Source organism: Artemia sp. Qi Xiang Cuo, chromosome 10 (genome assembly GCF_049724085.1).
Source record: "Artemia sp. Qi Xiang Cuo chromosome 10, ASM4972408v1, whole genome shotgun sequence".
Lineage (NCBI taxonomy): Eukaryota > Metazoa > Arthropoda > Branchiopoda > Anostraca > Artemiidae > Artemia > Artemia sp. Qi Xiang Cuo.
The window spans coordinates 63,445,151-63,470,486 of NC_142803.1; the positions used below are offsets into that span (position 1 = coordinate 63,445,151).

Here is a 25,336-nt window from a genome sequence, read left to right on the forward strand (position 1 = left end):
GAGACAAAAGAGAATACACTTACGAATACTATATTTTGTGTAATCATTTACGAAGAGAAAAGACTTATATTTTTTATCCATCTCTGCGCGTAAAATAGTCTGATATCGATTTATTTTTTCAAAATTCAACTTTGCTCAAAAAGTAATTTGTTTTCAAAAAGGATTTTACTTTTTACCAATGGGAAAAGGAAGCCCGTTACCGAAGCTGAACCCATGACCCTTGAATTTAGAGCCTGGTCCTACACCCACTGAAATTTGGAGTTTGGACTTACAAACGTAGATTTGCAACTATAACTGTAAAAATCAAGGAAAAATCCTCTTTGAGTCTGTTTGATTGTGATGTAGTCGTTCAAGCAAGTTCGAAGGATTAATATTTTCTCTATCGAATGGGGAGAGTGAAACTCTCATAGATAAGAAAGATTCACAATTCGAGTTTTCTTTATTTTGAAAAAAAAATGATGTTTAGTGTTTTCTTGCAATCTCTAAAAAAAACGTCACTCATTCAGGTGAACGCAAAAAGCTACTGGGACGCAGCAAGGCCGACCAGAAGACGGAAATCAGTTCCGAAAAACTTTTAGAAAGCTACAGACAAAGGGAAGGGAAAGCTGTTAGCAACTGTTTAGGTCTTGCCAGAGAGATGAAAGAACAAGCACTGATATTCAATAAATCATCAACGCCAACATAAAGGTATTATTTGTCTCTTTTTCAAAAGGTGTTTTATAGCGTCTCTTCTCTCTCTCTCTCTCTCTCTCTCTCTCTCTCTCTCTCTCTCTCTCTCTCTCTCTCTCTTTCTCTCTCTCCTCTCTCTCTCTCCCTCTCTCTCTCTCTCTCTCTCTCTCTCTCTCTCTCTCTCTCTCTCTCTCTCTCTCTCTCTCTCTCTCTCTCTCTCTCTCTCTCTCTCTCTCCCTCTCTCTCTCTCTCTCTCTTTCTCTCTCTCTCTTCTAATTCTATTTATCCCTTTATCGTTTCTCTGTATGCTTCAATCTCTCTTCTTATGTCTTTCTCTGTTTTTTCATCATGGTTCTCTGGCTGAGACATAATGACGTATTGGATGGCAATGCAAGTTTTGAAATAATGTACGAGGCGTGTTTTTTAAGTAAGGTCAAGTAGACAATGAAAAATTATTTCTAAAAAGTAAATTTATTTTCAGAAAGTACATACTTAACTCTATTTAACAGAATAGTTGCCAAGTTTGTGGTAACAATTATCATACCTCTCAACTAATTTTAAAGTAAATTCTGTATAAAAACTTGCTGCCTGTTCTGATTACGAAGAATTCACTTCCGTTTTTACGTCGTCATTATCATTGTAACGGTTGCCACGGAAGAACTGTGTGAGGTAGAGAAACGGATGGTAATTACTCGGCGCAAGATCAAGACTGTATGGTGGATGGTCTAAAACTTCCCTGCCAAAACTGTCCAACAAATTGCGTCCAACAATATTTTCATGACTGTGCTACAATGTCTGGAAAAGATGAAGACATGCAAAAGGTCTGTGACAAAATATCTTTCAGGATTATATTTGGATTGATCTTCACCTAAATTCAATTTTGTGATTAAAGATCTTCCTGCACTTCCAGAAATACAAAATAGTATCAGTACTGTAAAAGATATAATCAGCTTGCTTAGAGAAAATGTATTGTGGAGAAAGTTGATTCCTAATATGTCTAGACCTTCCAAACAAGGCGGAGTGAGAAATATAAAACCATAAGAATCTTCAATGCGAACTTTATTGAAATCACAGATGCCCTCTTTTCTCTGTCCAAAGACAGTAACACAACTATAAGCCAAGTTGCTTCACATCTTTATGCAACAGCCAGTAATGCAGCATTTACTCAGAGTTTTGAACTCATAGCCAAGTATTCGGCCATTGTAGCACCAATTGTAAATGTATTATAGTCAAGTACACTTGATGCCAGCAAGACTGCCGAGCACGTATCATGGATTCCAAAATTGTTTAAATCCCACCAATCTAAACCAGAACATTTCGCCTAATAGCTTTTTGCATAAAGCAGACCAATAGTCACACATCTAGACTTGAGAAACAATTGTTAGTAATGGACTCTCTCTCTCTCTCTCTCTCTCTCTCTCTCTCTCTCTCTCTCTCTCTCTCTCTCTCTCTCTCTCTCTCTCTCTCTCTCTCTCTCTCTCTCTCTCTCTCTCTCTCTCTCTCTCTCTCTCTCTCTCTCTCTCTCTCTCTCTCTCTCTCTCTCTCTCTCTACAGCTCTCTACAGCTCTCGAATTTCGCTTAGGATAATCTAAATTAATGGCGGTAATACCCCCTCCCAATTGCCTGGCGTTTTAGTTTATTTCAAGCGTAATTTCTTGATTTATTGCTGTAATAAGTTATAGGTTATACATAATGAAGAGTAGCCTATAGGTTAGAGTATGATTTAGGTTATAAGTTGGTTATAGATTATAAATTATAGGTTATACATACCATTTATCAAGGATGTAGAGTGTATTTACCATTTGGCAGCCTTAACTTGTCCCTGGGGGTCCATAATAAAAACGGGGATACCCTCGCGGGGATACAGACAGAGGAGGGAGAAGGTCCCTCAAATGTACACTCAATGGGGCTGACCGTTGTGTCCACACGTGGCATAAGTTACAAATCTTCTCCCAGTAATGGGTTGAGTTGCACTGTAATGAAGAAAATCATCGCGGAAGGATCCTCTATATGTGGACAACTGCGGCAGGGCGTAAGATCCAGATCTATGGACAATAGCCTCTGCAAAGGGCTGCCTCGGCCCTTCCGGGGTACCAACAAGACTGGGGACCTTGCGGTCAACTCTATTCCCACTTTAGGAGTGGCGCCCCTCAAGGAAATTATAGCCTAGTAACCGACACAGCATATGCACTGGATTCTGATTAATGGACAATTCTTCTGGGCTTGGTCTGTTTTGACGGGCGTTTTCAGGCGAAAAAACTTCTTCCTAGCTGATTTTTCTCCCTAGCTTCTTCCTTTGATGTGAAGGACGATTTATTTTTGAGGAAGAATTAGCGACAGTACTAAAAGGATCAAGAAATAATAAGGCTCCAGGTCCTGATAGTGTAGCAAATCAGTTTCTTAAATATGGTGGTGAGGTCAGAAATCCGCTACTGAAGATTATGAATATGATTTTCGAAAAAGGTGAAGTACCTAACGATTTTAGGAAAGCCTTAATTAAGCCACTTTATAAGAAAGGTGATAAGAGTGAGTGTGGTAACTATCGAGGTATTAGTCTGGTCCCTGTTGGTAGCAAATTACTTAGTAATATGATACTTTTCAAACTGAGACATGCTGTAGACAAAGTTTTAAGTTTTACCTTGTTTTACCTTGTGTTTTACCTTGTGATGAACAAACCAAAGTTTTACCTTGTGATGAACAGTGGAGCAAGTTATGTTGACTTCATTAACAGTAATGCTCGAAATTTTGATAATAGTGTTTGCAGAACGAACGCTCCGGGACGTTCAGCTGAAAGAGAAAGGAAAACGAATGTTCGAGGCTCCATAAATAGTTTTAGAGCCGGTTGTTATTCAAAGGAAACTTGTCAGTATTCCCCATACAATTTTTTTTATAGTAGAAAATAAGGGCAGTCCTCAAGATTAAAATAATTGCACATTCAGGAACTGGTGGAATTCTAATAAATTTATTTAACAAAACCAACTATTTTTATCGTTGTTTTCTAACGGAAATTGCTATTGGGAGTAGGGGGGATCTCACCTGAAGCCTATGGAACTCTTTTTCTTTTTAACATAATTTTATAGCAAAGTAAATTAAGAATAAATGTTAGATGTGAGTATAATTATAGAATATGAACAGGAAAAGTTTTGCTTTTTTCATCAACGAATTGAAAGCTTTGGGTTAAAAAAAAAAAGTCATAAAATTAAAATCAAGCGATTCGGTGCAGACCAGGTGAAAAAAAAAACATGATTTTTTTTAAGTTTAAACTTTTATTGCAAAACAGACTGAATTCTTACTAGAAGTGGGTGAGGTGGGATTACAGCTTGACTTACTCATGGAGTTTATGGCTCGACCCAAGTTCCATAAAAACTTTGCATGCCCCCGGGGCGTAACTTAAGACCCTTGTCTTTAGACTCCGAAGGGTTTGTGTCAACCCCGAAGGCCTTTCTATATGATATTGCGACTTTTTTTTACAATATTGCTATTTAAATAAAAAAAATCGAAAAAAGTTAGCTGTTATTTGAATATATATTATGTTGCAGTTTTTTCACCTAAGCTACGGGTGGAACTAGAGCAAAATCTGGGGGGAGGCCCAATGTACCAAGGGCGCTAATGAGGAAAATCTTTGGGGGAAGGAGTGTGACAAAGGTGCCAATAATTGACCAAATAGACAAATTTTTTTCTTCAAAAAGAGTGAAGAAAGAAAAAAACGGGGAGAGGGCGCCAGAAAAAATCTGCCCGAAAAAATCTGGGGGCCCGAGGTTCCCCGCCCCCTGGATCCGCTAGTGACCTAAGCCCGGAGGATCCGTGTATTTTGGCCTTTAACTGTTTAAAAAAAGCCAAGGTCTTAGTTTTAGAGTTGAGTAACTTCAGCAATGAAAACATTTTTGCCTAGTCATTATATGGTCATTAGCACATATTCAGCATAGACTGATTATATATATTTTGGACTTTCTCTGAGAAGTTAGCTACTTCTCAATCCTATAGTTATGGTTAGAGGTTTAGCTTTTAAGGAGAGACATGTTTTTCAAATTTACAGTTTTTGAATGAAGCCCCATCTTAATTGGTGCAAGTCTTATCTTAACTGGTGGCCACTAATAAAGGAGAGAAAAGTGGTGGTCTAGTCCTAAATAAAAATTAACAAAGCCTTATGAACTATGCCTATTCCTCAATAAGATATAGTAGCCTACAGGGGACTATATGAACTTGTTTCTATATTATAAAGTCTTTTTCCTAAAACATATTGTTAGGGTGTGAAAGGAAGATTTCATATAAGATTTCTATTGAAAACGCAAAAAACCTGTAATAATCGTGAGGTTTGGTTTGTAATACGGTAGTATGATTACTGTTATGCGAAACTTGTTTCAACTTTTAATCTGTCTTAGGCAAGAACTGAAGAAAATCGAGTTAGGGGACTGGAAGATGAAGAGGGTATTCAAACGGTGAAAGTGGATCTTGAAGATGAAGAGGGTATTCAAATTGTGACGGTGGATCTTGAAGATGATATATCAATGGGAGAGCATGGACCGAAACGTAAGTTTTTTGCGTCACAAGAGTCTGTTCTTATGGGCCTACGTTCCGTGTATATATATATATATATATATATATATATATATATATATATATATATATATATATATATATATATATATATATATATATATATATAGTATATATATATATATATATATATATATATATATATATATATATATATATATATATATATATATATATATATATATATATATGTATATATATATATATATATATATATATATATATATATATATATATATATATATATATAATATATATATATATATATATATATATATATATAATAAAAAAAAAAAAAAAAAAAAAAAAAATATATAAATGCGTAGTAAAACAATAAAATAATATTATCCACAAGGAAATAATAAGGAAAACACAACATAAATAACTTAACAATATCTATAGAATCACTAATCTGGAAAAAATAAGTGAGGGGGTCACTGGCACATATCTTCCTTGGAGTATTGGTCCTCAGATTCTTAGCTATGTTTTCAAGCAGCACTAGAAGGTCGATAAGTCCAAAATGAGAAATAATCTTGAGATTTCTGTACCACTTTGGCAAATATAGCAGGAATTTACAATATTTAAAATAGCCTCTCCTTAGCTGAAGATCTTTTTTGCGCATTAGAGGCTGCAAACCGGAAAGAACAGGAATTGCAGGAGAGCAAAAACTATGGTAAAGTTTACATAACCCTCGGCGGCTGTACCCCCCTCTATTAGGCGAGATTTTACCATATGAGAATCGAATACACTGCAGAGCACTAGCAAACAGAGACGAGCATGTAGTCGAAAGTGTATCAGAAAAGTAATCCCAAGCCATTTCAACTTTGAGACACACTTGAGTAGCATTTTACCCACAAGTAAAGAAGGAGTAGGGTTAGAACTATTAAAACATAGAAACTCGCATTTTGAAGCATTTACAGAAATCCCAATCATACTCAAAGCATTAATCGGAACATTTAGGTTCTTTGTGAGGCCTGACCCAGTATGACCAACTATCAGAACATCATCAGCATAGGCAATGTGACTAACAACAGTATTTTCTAAAAACACAGTGGGAGACAGCATTCGCAAACAGTCCGCAAGCACAGTTTTAAAAATATATGGAGACAGCACACCACCTTGCCGGACTCCCTTCTTTACTGAGATAGGCTCGGATATATCAGAGATCCATTTTAACCAAACCAACGAATTGGAATACCAATATTGAAGAACTTTTACTACGGAAGAATTAACTCCTGCTTTAACTAAGCAGTGAATCGCTTGCGAATGTACAACGTTGTCAAAAGTGCCCGAAATATCAACCGAGCCTAAAAAGGATACTATTCCTTTGAGTTTGAAACCAAATAAGCCTTTTTATAAGTTTTTGCGACAGGTTTCAATAAAAAACATTATACCGTCCCAGTGCCTAACTTATCATCGGTGCCCTGGGGGGTGTGGGGGATTGTCCTCCTAAAAAATATATTTTGTATTGGGAAATCAACTATGCTGAATGAAATAGCTATCTCAAAATTTTTATTTGATGTTTGGGGAAATAATGGGGGGGGGGGGCTATTTACCGAACATTCAATTTCTCATATTAAAAATGGCCCTAGCCCGTTGAATTTCCAATCGAATGAGCTTCTACAACAACGACACTTAAATCACATCGATAGTTTGAGTGTGGGAGAGTTTCACCTTCTCATTTGATTCCACTCTCTCCCATACACTTTGCAGTGTTTCGTAGGAACGTAGGACGTCTTGACTCTTTGGTTGTGGACTTGCCAGTCGTTAGTGGGCAGACTGGATTAGACATCGCACACGCTCTGCTTGAAACTTTGAAGCATCAGTCTCTGATGGTAGAAGATATCAAGCAGCAGCTTGTAGGTTGGTGCAATGGATGGACAATATTTTATGCTTCATGTGCCCACTCATCTTTTGACGCTTATTGATCTCCGTGATTCTCCCTGGAATACATTTAACTGTACAGTGCATCGCGTTGAATATTCTGAAGGAGATGCCCGAACCTCGTCACAGTGTGTCTCAGGTCTTGGTGGCCTCATATCTACTGATAACAAAAAGATGGGTTACGGAAATATAGTTGAATATGCTTGTCTGGTTTGGCACTTTGCCCTTACCAAGGATGAAACTGATAAAATAGAACGAGTTCAAAAGAGATCACTGCAAATTATTTACGGCGGTTCCCCTCTACCTTACTTCTTTTTACCTCAAAGAATTTAAACTTGAATTCCTGTCTTCCTACCGAGAAATATTAAGATTTTTTTGTTTTCAGCAAAGCTGAAATTCAGCAAAGCTGAAATTCAGCAAAAGCTGAAAGCTGGAATAAATTTAACTGTGAGACAGTGCATTGGGTTTAATTGTCTTAAAGAGAGGCTCAAACCCCATCACAGTATTTTTCAGTTCTTGGGTTCCTCATATCCACTGGACACAAAAACAAGTTATTGTAAAGAACTCGATGAGTTAGCTTGTCCGGTTTGCCATAGTGTCCTTACCAAGGATGAAACCGATAAAATACAACCTGTTCAGAAGAGATAATTGCTAATCCTTTATAGCGGTTCCCTTCACTTCCCTTACTTCTTTTTACCTAAAATAATTTAAGCCTGAATCCCTTTCTCTCCACTGAGAACAATTATGCAAAAGATTCGGCTCCTCCCTCCTCCAACATCCCATCTACCGATGATTCCTTCCCCCCCCTTTTGTCCCTATAAGATCTCGTTGCCCTCCCCCCCCGGGAAGTGGCTGACAAGGTTTTTTTTTAAACATCGCTTAAAAGACTAGTAAAGTTAAGTTACCCAAAGACTAGTAAAGATCTTTGTTTCTTTCCCCGCATGAAACATTTTCTTTTTTTGTTGTGCAAAAAAGGGCTCGGGGACCGGTTGCCCTTAAAAAAAATTTCGATCGAACTCGTTGAAACTTTGATGAAATCGAACTTTCAATTTCACATATGAGTCCTCTCTGAAGCCTTTACAACCACCTCCTCAATACGCCGTAGCCAGGTGGGAAAAAAGTCTTACTCTTAACTTAGGCCACGCCTGAGCGCTCAATTTCTGCCATTCAATTGGACCATCATTTGTGAGCCATCAATTTCTGCCATTGAATCGGAATTACTCTAGGGAGAAGGATATTCTCTTGATTTCTTGACATCGGATGACATAAGGAGATACTGTTTCTTAGAAGGAGGTCGGAAAATGTACTTGTAAGAGAGAAGTTGACGACACATGCAATTTTGGCCTATTGATGTTTGTTCGCATGTAACTGTACTGCTCCATATGATTGCTGCGTCGATGTTCTTTTGCAAATACCTTTACATAAAGATGACTCTACATAAAGATGTAGAGTCGCCACCTCTGAAAAAATCAAAGGCTTTCCCAAGCAAGGACAATCTCGACGAAATTATGACAGAGGAGGGTTATAAAAAGGAAGAAAAAAAGACGGAAATGGTAAGCTCTGATTGTACTTCAGAATCTGTGTGAACTATTGTACTTTGTGAACTATTGTAATGATCTCTTGTGTTTTTATTCTTTAGTTTATTTTATCCTGACGAAGTTTTATCAGACAAATTTATTCTCAATTTCAAGTGTTTTTATCCCTTAGTTTATTTATCCTGACGAAGTTTTACCAGACAACTTTATTTTGCTAATGAGACATCATATTTGGACTTTGCCCACGAGAGCTATGTCTTGTTTTTTAATTAAATAATTTGAAATTTGACAATCAAGATAATTATTTGGATAAGGTATCACATGCCTATTTCATACTTAGCTATTGATAGTTATGATATATTTGTACCACTATTATTGATATTCATGAAAGTATATCTATAATGTCCCTGTCATTCCAAAAGTATAATGTTGACAATAATGAATACAATGAATAAATACATTGATGACCTCACCAAAATTAAGTTACAACTGTCAGCAGATGATCATGTTGACGCTTAGTAAATTTATTGCTTCTAGCAATGCGTCTTCCATAATAAAATGTTTCTTATTTCATGGCGGTCTCTTATTTTTAATCTGGAAACCCTTGATGTTTTGTGAGATGCTCTCAGCTTTTAAACTTGGCTGATCTCTCAAATTCAGACTTTTTCCAAAATTGGGTTTTTAACGTACCTCTTATTTGCAAGACTTAATGCGAATATGTTGTCGAGAGTATAGCCAGTGTTGTGGACAGCCGTGCTCGCGGCCGCGGTGTTAGTTGTGACACTCTTCACAATGAGTTAGTTATCCGGTGGCAAAGTCCCCCCTGTTAGTGAAAAATGTAAACCATTCATTGAAGCTGCCTTGTACGTTCACTTTGGTTCACGGAAGAAATGGCATTTCTTCCGCTCGAAAAAAAAAATATTAGAAAAAAACTATTGTCAACTCTGTTTGGGTTAAATTTCTCCCAGTCAGCTCTATTCTGTATACTGTTTTCGCTAATCCTCGTAAAAAATAGGTATTTCTGCAAAAGGCTAAACAATTTTACATGGATAATTAATTTTCTGCTGATGCAATTATTTTCAATCGATCAAAAGAACTAAATTGATCCAATCTAGCAACAACCATTCTGAGGTTTGGCTGCCTTTCATTAGGAGGCTTTGATGACCAATTGCATCTTTCCACAAAAACCTGAGCAACTATGTTATTTGTGGGGGATGAGCTTGAAAAGCAAACAGTGTAATAATAATAGAGGAGGATATTTAAAGAGGATTAGGCACAATAAAATTTTATTCTATTAAGGAGGAAGGAGAATAAAAAGGGTGACATCCGTGATAAGGGTTACCCTCATGTGCTACATATAATAAAAGTTCGCCGGTAGAGATAGCTTGACCACATACTACGTATGGACAATCCCTAACAACCGAATGCAGTGCTACTCCGGCAATCATCGGGTACACGCCGCAGAGACATATTAAGACGCACCTCACAAATTGAATGTGCCATAAAAATCTTGACTGAATAACTTTATCCATTCCTGAGAACTGCAAATACGCTCTTTTGACCATTTGGATGCACAATTGTATTGTGTTGGCACAATTGTATTTTGTTGGAACAATTGTATTGTTTGGATGCACTCATGTGTAGATTATGTGGATTTGTTGATCAGGCACTAAAGATAAGAAAGGAACTATTGTGAAGAAGATTTGTTATGGTTTGGAATAAAAATGCTGAAGAGAGTTTTACTTTTGTTTTCCTGTTATATTTGATGTATAGTGTATATGGCCCTGTAGAAAGGCTTTTGAATACACGGTTATTATTATTATTATGTGTTTGACATTGTGTGTAATTATGTGAGTTAGTTTTATATTATTATGTGTGCTTTTGTGTTGCAATTGTTCTGTTATTTTTATTTGCTACGGGCTATGTTTAGTTATTGTTATATATGTTATTATCATGTGTTTTGACTTTATATGCAACTGTGTTTGTTTTTGCCATGGCCCAAAGAGGCTTTTGTTTTGTAATAAGTATCTATCTATCTATTTTCGTATATACCTTTACCGAAAGGCCAGAAATCCTTTACATGAGACAATGAAGTGCTCTATATGCAAACAAGGAAGATGATTTAATTGAAAAAAAGGCAGGGGATTCCGAGTTTCTCTATATCTGGTACTATTTTTATGAATATTTGATCCCTCATCAAATACACAAAACATACCTCATAAAGCGTCAAAACAATTTGGTGTTTAACAATTACAATAACTGAACAATAAAAGTAGCATGCACCAACACGAAATATTAAGATTCAAAATCTGTCTGTGTGAGGTTAAAGAAGCAAAGTCTGCTCACAAAATTCAAAAAGTATATTTAACATTAAAGACGGGAAGAAAATTCTATTATTGAAGAACAAACTTGTTTTTACAAGTTCACGGTCTGGCCAGAAAGTTGATTTGAATAAAAAAAATTTACGTATATATAATTATATATATATATATATATATATATATATATATATATATATATATATATATATATATATATATATATATATACATATGTATATATATATATATATATATATATATATATATATATATATATATATATATATATATGTATATATATTATATGCCTGATTCTTTGTCATCATGTTTATTGTGTAATGAGGTCTTTTCCTGTTATTCATATTGTACATAACAGGAAATATATATATATATATATATATATATATATATATATATATATATATATATATATATATATATATATATATATATATATATCTATATATATATATATATATATATATATATATATATATATATATATATATATATATATATATATATATATATATATATATATATATATATATATATGTGTGTGTGTGTGTGTGTGTGTCTATGTTATTTAGTGGTACTTCATCAATAAACAAAAGCAACACATAATTGTACTCCTAAGAAAAACTTTATCCTCATTTCTTTATGGCCAATCAATGTTGTTAGTTTTAAAATACACCATGTATGTCAACTAACGCTATTATTTTGTCCTAAAATAAATAAAGTTCTAGCACGATCCGAATTGTTGTTTCCAAAAATTAAATAAAATAATTTTTTTCCTCAAAATAAGTTTTTCAAAGAAAAGTAAAGAGCTCCATTAAACCAAAAATGAGCAAAATTAAAATCAAATAATCAACCGGTCGTGAAACTACCACAAATCAGTATCGATAAATAAATGAAACCCAAAACGAACAGAAATTACAATAAATAACCGAGTCAAACTCAAAACGAACAGAAATTAACATGAGGAGGGCTCAAAACCCCTATGCCTTCTCAAAGCCAGAACATAATTTGCATTTTACTGGAAAAATACAATTTTTTTTGTTTTATAACTTTAATAAATCAAATAATATTAATATTTTGGTTACTAAATGTCAGTATATGTATATTAAACTGACAATGTACATTCATTTGTATTTTTTTTCCCAGTAAAGTGCAAATTATGTTCTGTATATAATTATGTATAATTTCGGGATCTTTCAACTACTTCGAACAAAATGGCTATCTCAAAATGTTTAATTGGATGTGTTTGGATAAATGGTGGGCGCGGAAGGGGTGTTAGTTGCTCTCCAATCTCTTTCGACTATCAAAAAGAACCCTTTAAATTTCGAATCGAATGAGCTTTTTTTGAAGTTTCTATGACAACGCTTTCTATAAAAAACCTTATATGCCCCCAAGGCATAACTTACAACCCTTGCCCTTAGGGCTGTGGTGGAGTGTCCTCCTCAAAAATATAATTTCTATCTGGAAATCAATTACGCTGAATAAAACGGCTATCTCAAAATTTTGATTGGATTTGTTGGGGAAATTGTGGGTGTGGTAGGGGTGTTAGTTGCCTTCCAATCACTTTTGACTATTAAAAAGGGCACAAGCCACTCCAATTTGCATTCGAATTAGCCTTTTTCAAAATTTCTATGACAACTCCTTCGATACGAAGTGCCCTGATCTAAAGGAAAAAAAAAACATTGAGCCAACATTGTTCTTTACTTAGGTAGCGCGATTTGTAATTTGACTTTGACGTATGGTACATTCAAAACAATATGGGAGATGTCTCTTGCAATAAATCAAACTATAAGAGGCTCCAGCAGTAGATGTTATATTTATTTGGATTTTTTCCACTGGAGCTGTGCAAAACTAATAAAGTACCATCAGCTAAGAGAGTGATCGTAAAGTGGGTAGAAGGAGATACAGTATGGGTAAAATTTATAATTTTATTAATAACTTCAGTTATTTAAAATGAGAAAAAAAGAGGGATAGGACTTTTTACGGCACTTTGAAGAACACCACGATGAATAAGATTCAGAGAGGATAAAATATCCTAGCTATCTACGTGGTGCAATATTGTGAAGCTTCAAAAATACCCCTCATGGGCTGCATAACTCATATTTATCTGGCAGAATCGTATCAACTGCTTAGGCTGAAAATGTGACACCTATACGAACATTCTTTAAAAAAAAAGGTTGTAAACGTATATTGAGTAGCATTACCATTTCTAAACCAGCTTTTTTTGTACTAGCGTTTCCAGTTTGTTGATACATGGTATTAGAAACATTTGCTTGTCCTCAGTGGCATAAAAGGACTTTGCATATTTTCGAAGATAGTTTGTATATTCAGTTGTTTTAAGAATCATTATTAGGTGTAAAAAAGTAAGAGTGAGTATTATCGGTTAAACATTAGATAACGCCGTTGAAGTATTTCACAGTACAAAAGTAACACCTGGCAACAATGAATAATCTTAATTATTGTTGAAAACTGTTCTAAATCACCAATTGGTTCGGTGATAATGTTGTTCTATCTTAGCTGTGGTTATTCTCCCTTAAATACTAAGGATGTTTTGTATTAATTTTTTCCATTTGTCCTTTCTTTGTGTAGATTATATGACCCGATTTGTTTTCGTAGATGCTAGGTATGGGTTTTGGAACTCGATCCAGCACCTCGTAACGAGATCGATCCAGTACCTCTTTATTTTTTATGGAAACATCCGCTGGAATGAAGATATGTTTGACGACACAGCAAAATATTTTGGCCTTCCGTTGCAAGCTCATATACTACGTACAGATAAGGTTTATTTTTCAGACTTTTCTTATTTTGTTTACCTCTGTCAATTTTTATGTTAGGTCAATTTCCATGTCAATTTCCAGCTTTATACCATAACTGCAAAAGGTCCGACACTGGGGAGGGGGTTCCCCTGGCTTGTTCTATGCTCTTGTGCATTCATACTCTCTAAAAGGACACGCTAGCACGTGTTGAATTTTTCTAACCAAGTTTAAAATTAATAAAAAAAGAAAGAACCAACACGGGAATGAAAAGATAAACCAGAAGAGAGAATATTCCAAAACCGAGTTTTCTTCTTACTATTCTTTCTTAGAATAATGTACTTGCCATCTATGGAAATCTGAGTTTCTTCTTTTTTGCTTTCTACCTTTAATCTAATTTAACTGCCATTTGGGGTCTAGTAACATATGATGTTTTTTTTTTTTATCTAACCTTTGGATTAACCACCTGTGCGTGCTCAAATGCAAAACAACCCAGATATAGTACATGCAGAAAAATCGTTTAACTGTTCACATGAGATTGGCTCATCGCCGCCTTTAAAATTCAAATTACCGTAAAACATAATATTGGTTGTACAAAAAAAAAAAATAAACGTCCCCACAGGTTTTTTTTCTCCTTTCGCAAGGAACAACGACAGCCTTCTAAAGGTATCAGTTTCGTCACCCCGGAAATATTGTTTTAAATTATAGGAATCACCCGCAGAAAATAGACACTCGAACAAATTTCGAGTGTAATATTTTTCGAATGCGAATTCGAAAAATACTAATTTTTTCGTATTTTTTATATATATATATATATATATATATATATATATATATATATATATATATATATATATATATATATATATATATATATATATCCTGCATATTTGCTACAGATGTACAGCAGATATTATATATCTGAAGCATAAAACATCAGATATCCCACAGGCAGTTTATTCTTTCGAAGTAGAGTGTTAGGAATGTTTTGAGATATAGATCTGATCCTGCCTCTATAGAAGCAATAAAAGAAAAAATACTATATATATATATATTAAATTTGTATTAGAAATACAAATTTCTAATAATATTTTTATTAGATTGATCGTATTGCGACAGAGAGAAGTTCTGTAGCCTTGAACAAAAAAGAGCATCATTTAAAAGAAGATGTTCTGGTTACAACTGGTAACAGATCTATATCTCAAAACATTCCTAACAGTCTACTTCGAAAGAATAAACTGCCTGTGGGATATCTGATGTTTTATGCTTCAGATGTATAATATCTGCTGTACATCTGTAGCAAATATGCAGGATCTTTTCATCCAGGTGTAGCTAAATGTAAAATTTGAAAGTAAAGTAATTTCAGTCCTTCTCTTGAAATATTTTAGCAAAACAGCTAAAACGGCATGGGGCGTAAGTTTGTAAAGGATAGAATCTGACTTGAAGTGTTCTAAACCAGCGTTTCTATATGAAAATACAGGCAACTCTTGAAAAATTACTAAAAACCACGAAGATAGAATCTTCAAGCTACTGAGCAATAAAAGTTGTTTGTTTTTATAACACAATAATGGAAAAAAGGATCCTTTTTTATGTCAATTTTGAATAGGCAAACTTTCAATTACAAATCATAGGAGATTCCAAAAGATATTCTTCTTCATCAGAATAAGGACTTTTAGAGGCAGGATCAGTTCTTGACTAAAAAAAAAAAAAAAAAAAATCTAAACCAGAGAATTCAGAACCTGTTGGAGCTGTGTTTATCTTTCGAACACTATGTCGATTAGATATCCATATTTATAATGCCAAATTATAATGCCAAATTATACTGCCAAAATATCCCAAATTTCCCCTAATGTACCTTGTGTTTCGAGTAATGTCAACAATAGTTCTGATGGATCGATTGATTTTGCAAAAATAACCACCACCCATCAATCCCAAATTACCCCCCAAATCTATTGTTCCAGCAAAGGGGAATTGACAAGCATTGCAGAAACGGCTAATGTCTCCAAGCTCCATACCTGTGAAGATTCCCAAAAAAAGATGCGGAAATCTTCAATTTCCGGAAACGGATTACTAATCTTGAATTTCTTTATGATAGTTTATCTTATCTTTACGAACGCCAGAAAAGTGATCTTTTCAAGGACAATGAAATGAAAATGTTAAATGTTGGTTTTCCAGCTAGCAATTGTTGATGCTATACATGCGCTAAAATACCCTACACCGCCCAGTGTTTCTCCTTTAGCTTATACTTCTACCCCAAGTATGCATTATCAAAATTCTTCAAGTTGTGAAAAACTGTAAAACCCTTTGAACCTGAAAACGTCACTATATGTAATCAAGCAAGTGCTAGTGAACTTCCTTCGTCAGAATTTTCTCAAAGGATTGAAAGGGTTATGCAAAATAATCCTACTGACCTTGTTTCAACTGAAGATAATTTATTCTTGAAATACGGTGGTAATGACATCTTTAAAAATTGACAATGTAGTCGAACTTACAAGCGGAAATTCTCACCCAATGCAATCATATATTAAAAAAAATGAGTTCAATGATCTCAAGTGTAATCAACCTAATGTGTGCTTTAGATTTTTAGACAGTAGATGTATGTCTAGTAATTGTAAATATCTACACATTTGTAAGTTTCATGTTTTTAGCCGTTGTATAAATAATCTGTGTAAATACTCCCATGTTGATATCTGTAAATCATTTTCAAGTGGAAGATGCTTTGGCTGTGCAAAACCTCTTATCAAATTGCCCATTAAGAATCGTAGTAGGTTCCATGAAACTGGGCTACCCAGAGGCCACCTAAATTCTGCTAATGCTACTAAATATTTTTTAGACCATAACAAAGCCACGAGCCATCCAGTCCTTTCCAATCGAATACCTATCCAAAGGATATCCCCGCCTCCGTATCCTCTTTCATACCTCCTTCCTTCTTTTTTTAAGACTCCTGCTGCTTTCTAGCATTTTCCTACCCTTCCATCTATCCTTCCCCACCACATTGCGTACCCACTTAACGTGGACTCTTCGTACCATACCCCTGCAAAAATAACCTCATCTCTCTTGATTCTTCTAGTTTACCCCAAACTCAGCCGCTACTTAGTTACTGCTGTTTAGAGTCTCCGCTAGTACCTGCTCAATTAAATGCCAGGGCATTTGAAAAAGATGGATTTGATTCCCTAGTCCCTTGTTCTGATTACCTGAGCTTAGTCCCCGTCAAGAATTCTATTAGAACCCCTGACCCCATCTGTGATACAAAACAAGTAAAGTGTAAGAACGGTAACTTCACAATTCGCTTTCAATTCCCCACACTTTTGTTGAGCAACGCTGAAAGCCTTAACTTTGAAAAACTTAATGAATTAGACACCCTTTCTAAAATATATACATTAGATGTAATCGCTATTACTTAAGTTCAAGCTAAAAATTTGCACATGTTAACATTGGTGGATCCAGAGGGGAGGGGTGAGAGGGACGCGCGCCCGCCTAGCGTAGTCTAAAGTAGTGTAATTTACTTAATTAACTCAAGTTTGCGTTAATTAAACGCAAGTTTATTGGATAAACCTATTTTGCCCCCCCCCCTAAATTTTTTTTCGGATCAACCTTCCCCCCCCCCTAAAACAAATCCTTGATCCGCCCCTGCATGTTAAAGACTAACAATTTTTCTCAATTTATTAAACTCAGACCAGAAAACCACCCTCTGGGAAAGAAAGGTGGCAGAATCTTGTCCTTTGTCCGTAATGACTTGTACCCAAGTGAAATCTCAATTCCGTGTCTTGCTTCCTTTGATGAGATTATGTGGGTGTGTGTTCGACCTAAAGTCTTGCCGTGTCCTTACAATTTAATTGTCCTGTGTTGGACAATTTAATTGTCCAACACATATATATATATATATATATATATATATATATATATATATATATATATATATATATATATATATATATATATATATATATATATATATATGTGTGTGTCACCGTAACAAATATATGTTACGGTGAATGTCATAAATCAAACAGTGTGTGGTAACGAGCTGTAACAAGGTGCGACCTGGCTCAATAGTAACCAAAACTCCAAAAACGGAACTTTGACACCAATAGATGCATCAAAAGAATCAGATTTTTATGCTGATTCATCAAGTTTTGTCGTACCCATCAAAAGTTACGAGAAAATTTGACCTACCTTCGAAAAAGGGGGAAACACCGCCAAAAAATTAGAGAATCTTAAGGAAAATAACACCATCAGATTCAACGTATCACAGAGCCCTGCTTTAGAGGTTTCAAGCTTATATCAGAGGCAACGCTGTAGCGTTGCCTATAGTAAAGGCCATACGGCTCCAATGTTTTTTTTTTTTTTTTTTTTCCCAGAGGCACTTCATATGGAAGGGTTCGTCGTAGAAGCTTCAAAGGGGGCTCAATAGATTGGAAATCGAGAGTTCTAGTGCCCTTTTTAATAGTCGAAAATGATTGGAGGGCAACCAGCCCTCTGCCCATCATTCCCCCAAACACATCCAATCAAAATTTTGAGATAGCCATCTTGTTCAGCGTAGTTGATTTCCAGATACAAAATATATTTTTGAGGAGGATACTCCCCCACAACCCTCAGGGCAAGGGTTTTAAGTTATGCCCTGGGTGCATATAAGGTTTTTATAGAAGGCGTTGTCGTAGAAACTTAACATAAGTTGGGCGCAAAACCCTTATGCCTTCCCAAGGCGAGAACAAAATTTGCACTTTACTGAAAAAAATACTAATGAATGTGCATTGTCAGTTTAATATACATATACTGATTAATTAAAATGTTAAAATTAATTGATTTATTAAAGTTATAAAAGTAAAAACATTATTATTTTTCAATTTATATATTTAAAATTTTTCAAATATTTGTTAGGTTTCAATAAAAAACCTTATATGACCCCGGGCATAACTTATAATCCTTGCCCTGGGGGTTGTGGGGGAGTGTCCTCCTCAAAAATTTATTTTCTATCTGGAAATCAACTACGCTGAACAAAATGGCTATCTCAAAATTTTTATTGGATGTGTTTGGGGGAATAGTGGGTGTGGGGTGGGGGGGTGGGAGGCTACTTTCACTCCAATAACTTTCGACTATTAAAAAGGGCACTAGCCCTTTGAATTTCCAATCGAATGAGCTTTTTTTGAAGTTTCTACAACAACGCCTTGTTTAAAAACTTTACTGAAAAAAATACAAATGAATGTGCATTGTCAGTTTAATATACATATACTGAAATTTAGTAATCAAAAAATTAAATTTATTTGATTTATTAAAGTTATAAAAGTAAAAACATTTATATTTTTCAATTTATATTTTTCAAACATTTATAAGATTTCAATAAAAACCTTATATGCCCCCAGAGCATAACTTAAAACCCTTGCACTTAGAGCTGTGGGGGAGTATCCTCCTAAAAAAATATTTTCTATCTTGAAATCAACGATCAACAAAAAACATATTTTCTATCTGGAAATTTATAGTGCTTTTTCTGGAGTCGGAAGTGGTCAGAAGGTTGCTGCACCCCCCCCCTTCCAAAGCCCGATTTTACCCAAATTTATGTGATGATAATTTTGAAATAGTCATTTTGTTCAAAATAATCCATAGGTCATATAACAGTAATTCCAGGGTTTACACAACCCCCAGAGATTGGGAACAGGGGTTGTAAGTTATACCCCAGGGCCTATAAGTTTTTTATAGAAGAGGGGGTCACATGAACTTTGGAGGAGGGTCATTTGACTAAAAATTGAAAGTTCTAGTTTCCTTTTCTATTTTCTTGTCACCCACTTGACCTTTTCACCTTCATTTATTTTAGTCTAAGCAACTTAGTCTTTTCAAGAATAGTTTCACATCTATTTCTGCATTCGCACCTATCAAAGACATTTATTAATTTTGCCAGCATTTTCATCCAGGACACTTAAATCACATCGATAGTTTGTGTGTGGGAAAGTTTCACCTTACCATTTGATTCCACTCTGTCATATACTTTACAGCGTTTCGAAAGAACATAGGGCGTCTTGACTCTTCGGTTGTGGACTTGCCAGTCGTTAGTGGGCAGACGGGATTAGACATGGCACACGCTCTGCTTGAAACTTTGAAGCATCAGTCTCTGACGGTAGAAGATATCAAGCAGCAGCTTGTAGATGGTGTAATGGATGGACAATATTTTACACTTCATGTGCCCACTCATCTTTTGACGCTTATTTGTCTCCTTGATTCTCCTTGGAATAAATTAAACTATGATACAGTGCATCGGGTTTAATTGTCTGAAAGAGATGCCCGAACCTCGTCACAGTTTGTCTCAGATCTTGGTGGCCTCATATCTACTGATAACAAAAAGATGGGTTACGGAAATATAGTTGAATATGCTTGTCCGGTTTGGCACTTTGTCCTTACCAAGGATGAAACTGATAAAATAGAACGAGTTCTGAAGAGATCACTGCAAATCATTTATGGCGGTTCCCCTCTACCTTACTCCTTCTACCTCAAAGAATTTAAACTTGAATCCCTTTCTTCCCGCCGAGAAAAATTATGCCAATGATTTGGCTCCTCCCTCCAACATCCCATCTACCGATCATTTCTTCCCCCACCTTTTGTCCCATACAGTAAAAGCTTTGTGCCAAGTTTTGTGAAATATTACAGTGATTTCTAGTGTTTTTATTCTTTAGTTCATTTTATCCTGACGAAGTATTATCAGACAATTTAATTCTCAATCTCAAGTGTTTTTATCCTTTAGTTTATTTATCCTGACGAAGTTTTATCAGACAACTTTATTTTGCTAATTATGACTAAGAGACATCATATTAGGACTTTGCCCACGAGAGCTATGTCTTGTTTTTGAATTAAATGAATTTGAATTTGAAATTTGACAATCAAGATGATTATTTAATAATATCTCACGTGCCTATTTCGTACTTAGCTATTGATAGTTATGAGCTATTTGTTCTACTATTATTGATATGTATGAAACTATATCTAGCCTTTCCCTTTTATTCCAAAAGGTGGAGCTCTTACCGAGGAAAATCAGAAATATATTGAATAAATACATTGATGACCTCACCAAAATGAAGTTAGAACTGTCAGTAGACGATCCAGTTGATTGTCAGCTATTTTCTTGCTTCTCGCAAGGCGTATTCAATAACGACAAGTCTTTTATACCATGGAGTTCTCTTAGTTTTACGCTAGAACCCCCTGATGTTGCGAGGGACGCGCTCGGTGATTGATAATGATGTGGTTTCTGATTTGGGAGATTCTACAGGAATGGCTAAAGAGGCAGTTGCTGCAACTTTCCGGAGACTGCAGCTTTTTAGACAAACTATTGAACAATCTTACTTCATGCTTTTTGTTGCTACAAATAGGTACAACTCAGTTGACGAATGGACTGCCTTTATGGGAAATATATTTGATACCAGCTTGGTTGAATTAACGATCGGAAAATCTGATCATCTTGGACACTTGGCTGATCTTGCAAAATTTAGGGTGTTTTCAAAATTTGCCACGAGGTGCAGTTCTCGACCAGTACAAAATATGATTATTTGCTGCTGCTTTTTAAAACTTGTTCAAACTAAAAGCTCATTGACATTCAATATTACTATGTGAAAATTTACTCTTAAGTCGTTGATATTCTTTGTCCTCGTGGACAAGTTTTTACTTACTCCACTTCTCTTCAACGGAAAGTGAATGTTTGTCCAAATCTCGCACACATAGCCAAATTATCTCAAAACTGTTTATTCGTCAGTTAAGATGGCTGTTAGCTATCAAGGTGTAAATACAGTTAAAGCAGGTAATGAGAAAGCTGGAAAGTGGAAGATTAGTAGCCTAAAACAGCCACGTTACAATGTAGCAGGAATTCTCAGTAGCAGTAATTGTGTTTGTGATTAGATTAGGACAAAGTTGTGCTGCTAAAGTGTCGGCAGCTTTTCGAATGCTACTGGCAGCTTTGGAGATTTTTGCATACCTGCTTTGGACCAGAATTAATTTAAGTTTTATATTGTAGTTTATGTTTTACTTCTAAGACAATACATTCATGACATATTAGTTCAATAAATACAAATAAGATCAGTTTATGTTTTATGTTTATGAGTTAGTTTATGTTTAGTTTATGTTTTACTTTTAAGACAATACATGCATTAAATATTAGTTCAATAAATACAAAGAGATCAAACTTTAAACTTTGGAGGAGAAATCCTCTTAAAATGGCAGATCGACTGGGAAAAAACAGTTAGAAAAAAAATATCGTCAACTCTGTTTGGCTTAAATTTCCCCCTGTCAGCTTTATTCTGTATACTGTTTTCCCTAAACCTTTTAAAAAATACGTATTTTTGCAAAAGGCTAAACAATTTTACATAAATAATTAATTTTCTGCTGACGCAATTATTATCAATTGATCAAAAAAAATAAATTGATCCAATCTAGCAGCAACTATTCTGAGGTTTCGCTGCCTTTCATTAGGAGACACTGCTAAGCAAATGTGTCTTTCCGCAAAAACTTGTCCGACTATGTTATTTGTGGAGGGTAAGCTTGAAAAGCAGACAGTGTAATAATAATAGAGCAGGATATTAAAAGAGGATTAGGCACAATAAAATGTTATTCTATTAAGGAGGAAGGAGAATAAAAAGGGTGACATCCGTGATAAGGGTTACCCTCATGTGCTATATGCAATAAAAGTTCGCCGGTGGAGATTCCCTGACCACATACTACGTATGGACAATCCCTGGCTACCGAATGCAGTGCTACTCCGGCAATCATCGGGTACACACCGCAGAGACATATACCTCACAGATTGAATGTGCCATAAAAATCTTGACTGAATAACTTTATCCATTCCTGAGAACTGTAATTACGCTCTTTTGACCATTTGGATGCACAATTGTATTGTGATTCAACTAAACGCCCTTTTGAAGCCGCTAACCCTAATTATCGAATAAATATACTATTTTTAAACTATTATCTATTCTTTTAACTTATAGACTGACACCTTGCCATAATTGTCAGTTAAATGTCCCTTTCTGTTCCTCCTAACTTGTTCTTCTTTTTTTTCGTAATAATCTTTCACGTTTGAATGAAACAGGCATCCATTTGGGCATTTTAACGCCCATCCTTCACGGAGGATCGAATGTTAATTTGGTTCACTCTGTTTTAGGGTTGTTTTTAAGTTTTAGCCCTGTTCTTTGTTTTTTTATTGTTTTCTATCACTTCTTTAGATGTCTTTTATCTCCAATCGATTAATGTCCTTTTTCTTTTCTAGATTGAAAATTATAGCTGAGCAGTAAATTTTGATATTTAATTCTCTGTTGTCTGTATACTGTTGCCGTCTTTTTGTGTAATGGCGTGTATTTTTACATAAAAAGTCGTTGCAACAGACGTGGCTTCTTGTAATTGTAAAGTTAAAATAAAAATCAAGGGTTCTCAAATTTAAGTTCATTTCACTCTCCGTATAATTGTTTTTTATGCCTTTTTTCTCCCATTTTTACATTATAAAAAAAATTGAACACTTTTCTTTTTTTAATTAAATTATCTTTTTTGCTAATCACTTGCTAGACAAATTTAATGCTTATTGAAGATCTTCTGATCGTTGCACAGCTTCTGCTCCTAAGACAAGAAATCGTTTCCCGAGTCAACAATCAAGTAAACAAGAAAAAAAATTCGAAACATTTTATTTTCTCTTTATCTAAATAAATATTGAAAAGAATGTTCAAGTACAACTTTATAATTTGTATTCTTACAGCTTATCACATACTTACTACTTGCCTGTTCCTAGGCTCAGGAATTATGTAAGGAACCATTATAAAAAGGTTGAGTCAAATGGGAAGGTGATCTTACTCAAAATCATGGTCCTTGAATCCTGGAAAATTGTTATTTATGTTAGAAGTACCACGTTAATATTCTATACTGGTAAATTAATATAATAATTATAATTTAGATAAAATAGACCAAGTTTCCACTGAAACTTGGTTTTATGTCCTCATCTCTTGCTGAGTTACGTCATATATACCAATTTGACAACTATAACGGACCTTGTGCATTCCAATTTGGTATAATAACAATCACCTTTAATTGTTAGGAAATATCTACTTTTTAAACTCAGACGTTTCTGAGATAACACAAATGTACTTTTTCTGACCTTCATGTAAGGGGTTTCTTTAGTGTGTTTGGCCCCCTCTCGAAATTGATCGGAAATCAACTTAAGAAATGTGCATTAGTTTATTCATCTGTCCCCTCTGTTAATGCTGCCATTAATGTACTTGGTATGGGGTCTTCAGCTCAGCCTCTTGCCTATAGCTCAGCCTATTGGAACTCGTCTACAAGATAACTCCATGTTTCTTTCTTCAGAAATAAGAAACACTTCCTAAATAAGCAGCTGACTAGTCCTCTGGCAGATCTCACTATTACTGACAGTTGGTCATAGACCAAAATTTAACATAACACCACAGTTGCGTATATTGATGATGATTCCCCTCTCGCTGTACAGCCCAGGGGACGTCAGTGTCTCATCTTCACTTCTTATTCTTCAAGCCCGTATAAAGTCTATTCTTTATGAACTGCTTTCAAATGTCCATAATTCTTCCACTTTTCTTCAAAACTCTATGACAAGACGTGTGATCACACAATTTTCTTCTTCACTTTCTAATCCACCGAGTAATAAATTTAGGCCTGGCTGCCTTCTCTTAAGTCTAAAAAATCCACTATTTCTCGTCTTTCTTCTTCACTCTCACGGCCCTCTATTAACAAATGCTCAATGGTCTCTAAGTTCCCACATTTGGGACAATTGTCACGTTCTCCCCAAAATCTTGCTTTGTAATATCCGACTCCTGCATGGTTTGATCGAAGGCGGAATAGTTTCTTTGCTTCATATCCATTTAATTCTTTATACAATTTAGTTTGCATTTTCCTTTCATTGTTCTTAGTAACGAACAAATTTCCAGTCGAATCCCTGTTTGATAGAAAGCCTTATTGGTTCAGTTCTTGAATTATTTTCCCGAGCATCATATATTCTTGAGGGGTGTCCAATTCATTAGCGTATATTAATATACACATATTTCCATAATCTACACATTTAACTATACGTATATTTTTGTGCAAAGAAGGCGAGAGGACAGATCAAATGATCGAAAAAAGGCTAATCACGTCGTCTCTAAGTATTCAAGCTATTAGAAGCAAGATTGCCAAATTTAGCACGAACGTGCTATTTTAGCAAATATTATTACGTATAGCACGTGCTCAGAGTTGCCATATGTAGCAGGAATGTGCTACTGTAGTACAATTTTAGACCTATTGCTGTCAAATTTTGTGAATCTAGCACCGAAAATCGCTGTGTAGCACGCACATTTGGGCAATTGTGGTATTTTAGGAGCAGACCGTGGGTGTCACCGTTTCTGCATGAGCGAGATATCAAAATCCCTGAATTTATTAGTTTTTGCATTATGTTTTTAGTCTAGAAAAAATTAAACCTGAAATTCCTGAGGACATTGATATTTCCTAATTATTGCTCACTCAAAATGGTTGGTTAAGTTTCTTTGCTTACATCTTAAAAGCGACACAGACTGTGGTAGAGATCCGATAACCTTTGTGTTGGATAGATAACATTTGGTCTTTTTTTGTT

General features: G+C 35.1%; 1 protein-coding gene across 10 annotated transcripts in view; it reads left to right on the forward strand.

Annotated features, from left to right (window-relative positions):
- The first annotated feature begins 507 nt into the window (after positions 1–507).
- Positions 508–25,336, forward strand: part of LOC148948018 (uncharacterized) — a 527,253-nt gene continuing 502,424 nt past the window's right edge. Inside the window, exons 1-5 of one of the 10 annotated variants that reach the window (XM_089095666.1) lie at positions 508–687; positions 5,052–5,108; positions 5,148–5,199; positions 13,574–13,764; positions 20,736–22,166. In XM_089095666.1, the coding sequence (XP_088951792.1) occupies positions 5,178–5,199; positions 13,574–13,764; positions 20,736–20,957 (435 nt within the window). In that variant the 5' untranslated portion in view covers positions 508–687; positions 5,052–5,108; positions 5,148–5,177 and the 3' untranslated portion in view covers positions 20,958–22,166. Of the gene's footprint in view, positions 688–1,304; positions 1,491–5,051; positions 5,200–13,573; positions 13,765–20,735; positions 22,167–22,981; positions 23,226–25,336 lie in introns of those variants that run through there. The other 9 variants (XM_089095667.1, XM_089095661.1, XM_089095662.1 and 6 more) reach the window with 9 other exon arrangements.